At 47.8% G+C, this 11,425-nt stretch overlaps 1 protein-coding gene across 3 annotated transcripts in view; it reads right to left on the bottom strand.

The window, feature by feature from the left end:
- Window positions 1-774: 774 nt before the first annotated feature.
- The window catches only part of SLC41A3 (solute carrier family 41 member 3), a 72,369-nt gene continuing 61,718 nt past the window's right edge, over window positions 775-11,425 (bottom strand). For all 3 annotated transcript variants that reach the window (XM_060239670.1, XM_060239669.1, XM_060239672.1), the window contains 3 exons: window positions 4,886-5,020; window positions 3,224-3,372; window positions 775-1,142 (listed from right to left, as the gene is read on the bottom strand). In XM_060239670.1, the coding sequence (XP_060095653.1) occupies window positions 957-1,142; window positions 3,224-3,372; window positions 4,886-5,020 (470 nt within the window). In that variant the 3' untranslated portion in view covers window positions 775-956. The remainder of the gene's footprint in view (window positions 1,143-3,223; window positions 3,373-4,885; window positions 5,021-11,425) is intronic.

The raw sequence follows: 11,425 nt of genomic DNA, 5'->3' as shown, positions 1-11,425 counted from the left end.
TGTTTGCACACTATCCAGGTGAAGATTCCTAAATCACATGTTCAGTTTCCCCTAATTGGCAAGTCTGTCAGTTTTCTAAGCTAGTCAGGCTGCAGAAACAGGAAGAGGTTCTCCCCAACACTGAGCTTATTTTCCCCAAAACTGTGATTCTGGGCAAGTGTTCTGAACTTGTTAGTGTCTAAGAATACATATGAAAAAAGACCACGTGTGGTAACAGAAGACAGTGAGGCATTTTTTAGCCCCCTACAAGGAACACCAGAGAGGTGCAGAATGAATTCACAGGGATCTCCTGAAGAAGTATGGAAGAGACCAGTGTGTCTTTTGTATTGCTCACTAGAGAATGGAAAACACAACACAGCTATGCACAGAAAGTCACAGAAACAGCTGAGCAGCTGCACATTTCTGTCTCCAAAGTGAACATGGCAAGTCTCATGTTAGCAGGGTATGAAGAACTGAGTCAGAAATGTTTGATCTGCAAATACCATCTAATGTACTACAGCTAGTGGACACCTTAAACGGGGATGAAAATAGATTCAAGCAAGCCATTTACTGGTCCTCCAAGGATCTGCCTAATACGGAACATCCTCATGTAGAATATTATCTAAGACACACTGAGAGCAGTGGATGGCCTCCCATTAATGTCTATTTCAGACCAAGGCCTATCTGACCAGGCCTCTATAGTAACACTGCTTAACCAGATGGGGCTGGTTTAAGCAGAGTTTCACAACCGTTTCATTACTAGACATGGCTGCAGTCCACACAGATGCTACTTCGTTGGTATTTTTCATTGCTATCACTTCATTGGTATTTTTCATACAACACAGCTATGCAATGTTGAGATCAAAGAGGATGGATCTCCAATATCCTTTTAATACCCTGTTGGACCATGTTAAAAGCACCATAGTGAAAGTCTCACTTGTCACAGTGGTGGGCAGGGCAATATTGCAGAAGTCTTTTTAGTTTCCCAGTTCCGTCTGTGGCCCACTGATCACCCAAACCAAGAGAAAGCAAAGTGCTAGCAATCCAGTGCCTAGGAGGTCTCCCAGTGCAGTGAGGTAGGGGATGGAGAAATTATCAGGATCTAGTCCCTTTCGCCACATCAGCCGCACAACCAGGTCAGCCATGTAGAGCAGGATTCCCACCTTCAATCAAAAACAATACAGACATTATCATCCAAGTGCTACTAGCAACACACATTAGCCATGCTATATTTTACTAGAAATGTCTTCCTCTGAGCCAGATCAGCTACAGCACTAAACTTGCTAACAATTGACAACAGGGGAACTTTGGCCATTTCCACATTAAATGCTTGCTCTATATTATCTCTATTTCTGCCCCATTTTCACCTGAAGTGCTTTCAGAAGTTGCTTCCAGACTTTCCTCTTCTTGTTTTCCATTGTTTCTAGGTTGTCAAACTAGACTTTCCTTTCCACACTAGATCTGGTGAAGGATCTCTCAACCCCCCTAAAAAATACAAGTAAATCTGTAGAGGCTTACTTAGACCCCTATTAAAATAACAGTGGGAGGAGAACTCTCTCTTATTCATCTACTATCACATCTCAGTTTCCATGTCCCCATCCACCAGCTACAGTAACATTTCCCCCACCCCCATCTGAAATTCAGTGTTTCAATAGCTGAGATCCTGTCTTACCCCACATGCCCTTCCAGCTATTTTGGCAGTTCTCAGTCCTCTAGGTCAGTGGCCCACAACCTTTTTGCCACCAGGGACCAGTTTTGTGGAAGACAATGTTTCCACTGACCAGGGGGGGGGGGGCAGCGCTGGGGGTTTTGCCACCACAGGCTCCCCCCTGCCCACGCCACATCCCTGCCCCCCCATGGGGGGGATCTTTAAATGGGAGGGCAGAGACTGGGGCTCTTTCTGCTTCCCCCTCCCATTTAAAGAGTCTATAAATGAGGGGTAGGCTAAGACAAGTCCCTTCTACTTGTCCAGGACCCTGTAAGGGGAAGCAGCCTTGGAGCGAGGCTGCGCCGCCTCTTTAATCCAGGACTGCTCTGCCTCACTCTGCGGCCCAGTTGCTAGCAGGCTACAGACTGCTACTGGTCCACGGCCCGGTGGTTGGGGACCCCTGCCCTAGATAATCAAGAACTGTGTTTGTTATTGTGATTGAATGAGACAGACAACCTTCCATTCCCCTCCTGTTTTGTAACTAATCTCCCTTTGTCTGATTAGTTGGGAGCTGCCCATAAGCAGTAAGCAAATCAGAAAAGACAATTTCATACCTAAGCACACCATTTAACTGTAAGTCAAGACTTCAACCCACCCCGACCCACAGAAAAATCTCATTTTGGACAGCAGAATTTCAATATGTCATGAGGGCAGCTTCCAGACTGCAGCCCAGATCCAGATTTTCTCCACCTCCAGAGCATCTTTGATGACAGTGTGATTGTTCCACACTAACTGTTTGTGCCATACTTTCATTTACAGACTGTTCAGTATTCAGTGTTTTTTGGGGGGAGGGTTGCATGCTGCAATGAGAAGATTTAACGCCGCCACTGATCCCCATTGGCTTATGCAGTCACTGCCCCCAAAGCCCACCAATGACTTGTACCTTGTCTACATGTTGGTGCTTTTGCTTGGTTATCTGCTTTCCCACTTTAGACTTGTTTTGATAGGTTGTTTTGATTGGTTGTGCTGCCCTTCCTTCCTTTTGTGAATTATGTACAGTCGCTAAAGATTTCAGCATAGCTATGATTATGGCTGAATGCAGGGCTAAGGGAATATTATTTTGAAAGGTTATTGTTGTGGTTCTTCAAAGCACCCTTACACTGTTCCTGTTTTGTTCATCGATAAAGAATTCTGAGATTTTAATGCTCATTAATTATTGAGCATTTAATTAATTAATTAATTATTATTGAGCACCAATTTTGTTTCCAGCAAGGGGGGGGGGACACCACATACTAGACAATCACCTCTTTTGGCCAGAGGAGATTAGTGCAATCTCAGCTCACTTACCCCAGGCTCGTCAGGCTGTGGCTCTCTCACCACTGCAGTCTTTGCTTGCCCATCCACAAGGGGCTCATTGGGCTTTTGGTTCCCTCATTGCTGCCTCAGCTTGCCCTCCTGCATCACACACAGAATTCACCTGCACGCTTGTCTTAGGCAAATGTATCTGGCATAACATTAACACATCCAAAGTGGTCTGACCTATTTTGGAACACATCGAAGATCCCAATTTGATTCCAAAAAATTGTCCTTAATTACCTGCAGGAGAGCAGCTATCAGGTAAAATGACACAAAACTGAAGGTAAGAGAGATGTGGCCTCCCTGTAGGACATGAATGGTGTACAGGAACACCAGGTGCCCTGGGATCACCAACAGGATTAGCACACGAGCTGACTTGGAATTGACTCCTGCAGAGAATAAATATCAATGTAAGTAACAGTTAGAATAAGACTCTTCCTGTAACAGTGTTATACATATTGCAGTGAATATGTGCTCAATTATGTGCATGGCTCAGATAGCTGGCAACTCTAAAAATACAAAATCCTTCAAAAAGGATCCATCACTGCAATACAATGTGACTGCTCCCATATGAATGCTCCTTTATGTGACTTCCCACAATGTCCATCAGTGTCTACCATCACTTGGTAAGCTATTCCTCCAAAGCTGACCATCCAAAGGATTGGGAGATCTTCTCTGTATCACTCTAATACACCTGATATAATGGGAGAGTGGAGGGTCAAATGTTTTCTAAATATTTTCTAAGTACCATAGGAGAGCATTTACCATAATCCTAACAAATGCACTCCTATGGCTTATCTAGCATTCCTAAGGGTTTAAAATATGAAATTGTTTATCACAGGTCCCATAGAACAATTGTGGCAGAACCATGATTCAACTGTGAAAGCTAATTTAACTGGAATTCAAAATCCTACCTAGCATTTTGCAGGCAGCTAGCTCTATCATGAGTTTGTGAATTTACAAATGCATTGTGTTCCAATATGCCCACCTCCTTTCTGTTTTATACACAGTGGTCTGTAACTTCCCTAGTTGCTCTCTTGGATGAACTCACCACAGCTGCACTATCTAGGCTTTCCAGCAGCTTCATTCAGTTTTTGTTAGCTAACTTACTCTCAGCAGTAGCTACTCTCAGGGTATCAGTGTTCAAGCTAAAAGGGGGGAAACTAAGACTTGAGCTTTCACTGTCATACCACACAAAAGCCTGTAGAAGGACGCTTGATTTGCAGCCATGTAGTTTAACAGATCAGTGGTGGTGTTACTGTACCACAAGAAACAAAAGTTCAGAGCCTAATGGCAGAACTACATGTTAGGGAACAGACTCAGTCTTCGCAAAACAGAAGAACTGATGAATGGCATAATAGAGAGCCTATATCTAGCAGAAGAGAAAGGGGACACTTAACCCTCCCTCCACTGTTTAATTCCTGCGGTGCATGCATCTCAGCTGTTTTTCCCTGCCCCCCCCCCATGTGATAAACACATACCTGAACTCTCTGCTGGGGCTTAATGACTGGGGGTGGGGGGGTCAGAGGCATATAGTTGATCAGTAAGGGATAAGCAGCCCCCCTCCTCTGCTCCTGTGCTCAAAATATGTTTCAGCTGTTTGGCAGCAGCTTGAGTTTCTAACTCAGGAACAGCTGTAGAATGTCTAGCTCCAGACTCACAAGTTAGGAGAACAGTTTTCCCTCATGTATTTAAAGTTGTCACTGTCCCCCAACCCAACCCTCACAAAGAACTGATGAAAACTGCTCTGGTGCTACAATTCTTTTAAATGAGTACAGGATAACCCAACAGTGGCGCAGTCCCAAGCTTGCCTTGTCATTGATTCTAAGAAATAGAATCCCATGGAAAGTTCAGTCTCTCATTTGGATAGTGGACAGAAAGAATTTAAAGCTAGTTTTGTACCTGAAGTGAAGAAGGTGGTACATGGATTAGGCCAGTGCTGTCTCATCTTGTAGGGCAAGACACCAGGCATGCTCCAGAAGTGAAGAAATGTAGAAATGCGACTGGCCTGGATAGCAACCAAATTGCCACCCACACCTGCAAAGTAGAATTGTAGAACAGACCCTTAAAGCTTTTTAAAATTATTATTAGTAACACAAAAGATAATATGAAACAAAATTACAACCAATATAAAAACCCTGAACAAAATTTCTGTTCCTATAACTCGATACTCCATTATTTCCCTGTTCATTGTTCTTTAATCTATTATCATTTAAAAGTCATTTATCCTTTAAAAAATATATAAGTTCCTGAAAAAAAAGATTAGATGACAGAATTTCTCTCTCTTGAAGAAGCTTAACTATTGGAAACCAGACTGTTTGAAATTTTTTCCTGATAAGTAACTAACTTTTGTAACCCTGAAGAGAGATCTAATTTACCCAACACAAAATGATTCCAAATAGTGTTATACCATTCCTCCAACCTAGGCCCTTTTTTCTTTCTCCATTTACATGCAATTTCTATCTTAGCAATTGCTAATAATGTTGACACTATGACTTGTTTTGTTTTATCTAACTTCTTCATTTGACTTACTTCAAGAAGGACAGTTTCTGGGTTTCTACTGATATGTATTCCAACTATTATTTCTATTTATGAAAGCACCTCATTCCAAAAAATGTTAATTACCGGGCAACTTCAAAAACAGTATATATAATCACCTACTTGTCCACAGCCCTTCCAACATTTATTTTTTAAAGCTTTTGTGATAACAATTACAATTCTTCTGTTGTCCAGAGTTCTCTAGAAAAATGGGGATGTCAGCTTCCAGTCAAATACATCCTTAGCATGATGATGGCTATACACAGGACTGGCCTCTAAAACAATGATTTGGATTTTTTTTTAAGAAAGCCCTGTTGGATCAGACCAATGATGATCTAGAGCAGCATCCTGATTCACATTGTGGCCAACCAGCTGCCATGAAGGGCCAACGAACAGGGCATAGAGGCAAAGGCCTTCCCCTGATGTTGCCTTCTAGCACTGGTATTCACGTATTATATTAGAAATTTGCATAGACCATATCACCTTAGTATCCAAACTCCTACCAATACACAACATTGCACTGAGAGACAGGAGCTTTGTGCTACAGAGCAGCCTCATTTTGACACCAGAGACACACCTTATACTGGATGGACGTGCTACTGTTAATCAAACAAAAGGTCCAACCCATCACCTCAAACTACCTGACTGGTGTGTGTACAACACTGTTAAGTACAGTGCTATTCAGGGGTGAGCAAATATATAAGTGGTATGTAAATCTGCACACCACATCACCACAGATTCCAAAGTACTTTGAAGTGAAGCATTCTGCATCTAGCTAGGCTCCTCTGGTCTCAGCTGCCGAACATTTGGACTGGTGGTCAGCAAGCTTGCTCTTTGCGTGATCATGTCTGAACCTACTCTTGGACTCTAGTCCTAATATACTATTTACTCCTGTGTGCTCCATGTACACCAGAGGGAAAACAGAAAATTAGCAGCACTACAAGGCCCTGCCCCTTTCTACAGGAAGTATCTGGCCCCACCCCACCACTGCAAATTCAACAGCGGCTTTCAATTCTGCTTCTCAGAAACAAACAGAACAAAAAAAAGACTTTTATTTTCAACAAATTTTGAGGACAAGAACAGCAGGACACAGTCATGTAGTTTTTCCGGAGGCACTGGCCATTGCTTCAGTTGAGGGCGAATTAGCTCTATTAATGCAAGGCAATTATCAGACAAATATATTCCTTCTAAATTTATTCATTTTGGCTATATGGAAGGAGATACTATATTTCTTATTTAGCAGACTGATTAGTTCTGTGAGACCTCAGCATTTTATTATATATGTACATGTGAAAATGAAAGCAGGATTAGAATGCACCAACTCAGGAGTGTCAAACTCATTTGTTATGAGGGCCAGATCTGACATAAATGAGACCCTGTTGGGCTGGGCCACGTTGGGTTGGGCCGGGCCATGTTGGGCTAGGGCTAGGCCATATTTAAGATTAGGTAGGAGAGATATATAAACTTTGCAAAGGACACAAACACAATTAAAGATTTTTTAAAAAAACTTAAAACATGCTTAGAATGTTAGCATTCATTTGTTTTAAAGGTGCTTTCTTTGTATTTCTCCCATGGGATCCAGGGAACTGGGCAAAGGAAGCTCTGGTTCTTTCCTTCCTTCCTCAGGGGACTGGTGGGGGAGGAGCTTCAGCCAACAGAAGGAAGAGAGGCTTGGCTCAGTAGCTCTGCTGTGTGATTGAGAGAGCCTGGCAAAGCAAACTATTCCTCCCCCTCTTCCTCCCCAAGGGAGAAACCTCAGCCAATGGAGAAATAGAGGTTTTGCTCTGTAGCTCCTGTGCAATTAAACAAGCCTGGCAAAGCAAGCTGAGATGCAGAAGGAAGCAAGATATAGGGAGAAGGAAACAGATGACAGCCAGTTGCTTGGGGGCCTGACAGGAGACCTCCGGGGGCATGACTTGGCCCCCGGGCTGCATGTTTGACACCCCTGCACTAGTAGTGTAAATATTAGTGTTGGACAAAGACCAAGGTGCCTTAGGTTCAAACCCTAGTTTTGCCATGAATTTCCCACTCTCTTTCAGTCTAAGCTTCCTTGCAAAGTTGTTGTCAGGATAAAATGGGGAGAGGAGAAACACTGATGCACTTGAGAGCCCTGACTGAAAGGCAGGAGAAATTTGTGGCAGACAGAATATTCTACAGAGAAAGCCCTGAGTTTGTTAGGTGTTTCCTCTGCCCTGCCTCACAGGTTTGCCACAAGTTTTTAGTTGCTTAGTTTTGCCATCGTGTTCTAGACAAACAGGAATAAAAATATTAGTGAGTTAGCATTCTGTCTTGCCAGGTAACAGGGTACCTGTGCTAACCTGTCCTTGAACCAGTGATTAGTTGATACAATTGTTGGAGTTGAAGACTGTGGTTCAAATCTCTACTCAGCCATGAAGCTCAATGGACATCTGGACAACTTGCATTCCTTCAGCCCAATGTAACTTATCTTAAAGGAGTGACAGGTAGATAAAAGAGGACAACACCCTTGTTTGGCATCCTCACCATAGAGAAAAGGTGAGATGCAACTGTAACAAGAGAGGAAGTCCTATGTCACGGCTGGGGCCGGGTCAGGCAAAGTCCAGAGGCAGTCCGAGGTCTGTAGCCAGTAAGCAGGAGGGTCCGAGGCGCCAAATCCGAATCACTGTAGAAGTATCGCAGGTCTGAGGTCCAGAAGCCGAGGTCAGGGAGTCCAGAAGTCCAAAGCCAAAGTCAGGGAGTCAGGAACCAAAGTCAAGCCGGAGTGGATGCTAGAATGTCAGGGAGATGACTAGTTGCTTCCACAAAGCTTCCTCCCAAAGCCCACAGCTATATAGCCCTCTGCTGGCTGTTGCCCGTTTGGGCTAATTGCTGGCTCAGGGAGGCAGCCAGGATCCTGTTACCACTCAAGCATCCTTGCTCTTAGAAGGGCCAGAATCCTCTCAGAACTCAGGGCTCAGGGAGCGTCTTGCTTGTGAGCGTGCCGCCCTCCTCCGATCCCTGAGGTCCTGCCGGAGGCGGTCACGCACACGAGCCACCCGAGAGGGCGAGGCAGGGGGGCTGGGATCTTCTCCAGCAGGAGGCAGGGGCACTGGTGCAGGTGGCAGGGGCACAGTTTCCTCATCAGACTCAACTTCCTCTGAAGGGTCCCCAGCACCCATGACACTATCCCCCCCCCAGGGCCCCCCTCCGTCGAGGGACCTGGAAGGTCGGGGTGGTCGTTGTGGAACTGGTGCACCAAGTCCGGGGCATGAAGATTGTCCTCGGGCTCCCAAGACCGGTCTTCTGGGCCGTATCCCTCCCAGTCCACCAGGTACTGGAGGCCTCCACGATGGTACCAGGAGTCCAGGATCTGGCGCACCTCATATTCTTCCTCGTCATCCACCAACACTGGTGGTGGCGGCGGTGGGGAAGGAGTCCGAGCTGGGTCAGGGGGTGCAGCCGGAACAAGGAGGGAGCGATGAAACACGGGGTGAATGCGGAGGTGGGGTGGCAACTGGAGCCTGAAGGCGACGGGGTTTATTTGTTCAACGACGGGGTAGGGTCCAATGAACCGTGCATCCAGCTTGTGAGACCGACCAGGCCGGCGCAGGTAGCGAGTTGAGAGCCACACCTGATCCCCCGGCTGCACTGGAGGGCCTTCTTGCCTCTTTCGGTCCGCAGCCCGTTTATATGCCTCCTTGGCTTGCTGTAGCTGCTCTCGGAGCAAGTCTTGGCTGGCACGGAGTTCTTGCAGGTAGGCATCGACGGCGGGGACATTCGTGGGTGGTAGGATCGCTGGGAAGAACCGAGGGTGGTACCCGTAGGTTGCAGCAAACGGGGTCATTTGGGTGGATGAATGGACCGCGTTGTTGTATGCAAACTCCGCTAGGGGCAATAGAGTGGTCCAGTCATCCTGCTGGTAACAGGTGTAACAGCGGAGATATTGCTCTAGCGTGGCATTGGTGCGCTCTGTCTGGCCATCTGTCTGTGGGTGGTAGGCCGAGGACAGGTGCACTCGAGTACCCAGGCTGGAATGGAGGGCTTGCCAGAACCGAGAGGAGAACTGAGGGCCCCGATCGGAGATCAGATGGGCTGGGAGTCCATGCAGACGAAAGATGTGTTGCAGGTAAAGCTGGGCCGTCTCCTGAGCTGTGGGGAGTTTCGGGCACGGAACAAAGTGGGCCATCTTGGTAAATAGGTCGACGACCACCCAGATACAAGTCTGACCCTTGGAGCGTGGAAGTTCCGTGATGAAGTCCATCGAGATGGTATCCCAGGGTCCTGAAGATGTGAGCAAGGGCTGCAGCAACCCTGAGGGTTTGGCTGGGATGTCTTTGGCCCGTCGGCAGACGTCACAGGAGCTGACATAGCGGGCAACATCAGCGCGAACTCGTGGCCACCAGAATTCCCTTGTCAGCAAGTGGGTGGTCTTATGCTGTCCAAAGTGCCCGGCGGGTAACGAGTCGTGGGTCAGGCGTAGCACTTCTGCCCGCAAGGGCCCGGGCGGCACATAGAGGCGTTCGCGGTGTAGCAAGAGGCCGCCTCGAGTCGTGAACTCGCCTGTTGGGTCATCTTGGAGAGCCTGGAGGTGTTGCTGGACCCAGGGATCATTGGCCTGGCTAGCCCGAATGTCCTCCACGAGTGCTGGTGAAGTGGAGGTGGCTGCAAATACTGAGGGCGGCAGGATTGGAGCAGCGGGCGCGGTCTCAGTTGAGGCAGGGGCGTATTCCGGTTTCCGGGAGAGCGCGTCTGCTTTCCGGTTCTGGGTATGGGGGATGTAGGAGATCCGGAAGTCGAAGCGAGAGAAGAATAGGGACCACCGGATCTGGCGCTGGTTGAGACGGCGGGTGGTCTGGAGGTGTTCCAAGTTCCGGTGATCGGTGAGCACTTGAACAGGGTGGCGAGCCCCTTCGAGGTAATGTCGCCAAACCTCAAACGCCGCCTTGATCGCGAGCATCCCTCTCCCAGATGGTATAGTTCCTCTCTGCAGCAGTGAGCTGCCGCGAGTAATAGGCGCAGGGCTGTAGTGGCTGGGACGGCTCCTCGCGCTGGGACAGCACTGCTCCCAGGGCCACGTTGGAGGCATCAGCTTCCACCGTAAAGGGAAGCTGGGGGTCGGGGTATCTCAGGAGTGGCCCGGTGGCAAAGCGAGTCTTCAGGGTGGAGAAGGCGTTATCGGCCTCTGGGGACCAGTGGAAGGGTTCTTTGGGGCGGAGTAGTTGAGTCAGGGGTGTGGTCAGGGATGCGTAGGCCGGGATGAATTGCCGATAGTAGTTGGCAAAACCGAGGAACCTCTGCAGGTCTTTGCGATTCTGAGGAGCCTGCCAGGTCAGGACCGCTTCTACTTTTTTCGGGTCCATGAGGATCCCCTGCGGTGACACGATGTGCCCAAGGAACTCGACGGAGCGCAGGTCGAAGTCGCACTTCTCCAGCTTGGCGTAGAGACCATGGGCTCGTAGGCGCTGCAGGACCTGGCGGACGTGCTCGGCGTGTTGGGCAGGATTGCGGGAGTAAATTAGAATGTCATCCAGGTATATGATCGCGAAGCGGTCGAGCAGGTCCCGGAATATGTCATTCATGAACCTCTGGAAGACAGCGGGGGCATTGGTCAGTCCGAAGGGCATTACCAGGTGCTCGTACTGCCCGTATCGGGTCCCAAACGCGGTCTTCCATTCGTCTCCGGGCCGTATGCGCACCAAATTGTACGCTCCACGGAGGTCCAGCTTGGTGTAGATTTGGGCCCCCTTTAGGCGATCCAAGAGTTCAGGGATCAGTGGTAGAGGGTACCGGTCGCGGATGGTGATCTTGTTCAGGGCCCGGTAGTCATTGCACAGCCGGAGCTCCCCACTTTTCTTCTTCACGAAGAGCACTGGAGCAGATAGGGGAGAGGTTGAGGGTCGGATGAATCCGCGTTTCAGGTTCTTGTCCAGGAAGTCTCGCAGAGCT

Source organism: Heteronotia binoei, chromosome 5, assembly GCF_032191835.1.
Source record: "Heteronotia binoei isolate CCM8104 ecotype False Entrance Well chromosome 5, APGP_CSIRO_Hbin_v1, whole genome shotgun sequence".
Lineage (NCBI taxonomy): Eukaryota > Metazoa > Chordata > Lepidosauria > Squamata > Gekkonidae > Heteronotia > Heteronotia binoei.
Note: the sequence above shows the minus strand (reverse complement) of the source record. Positions and strands in the feature narration are given on the sequence as shown.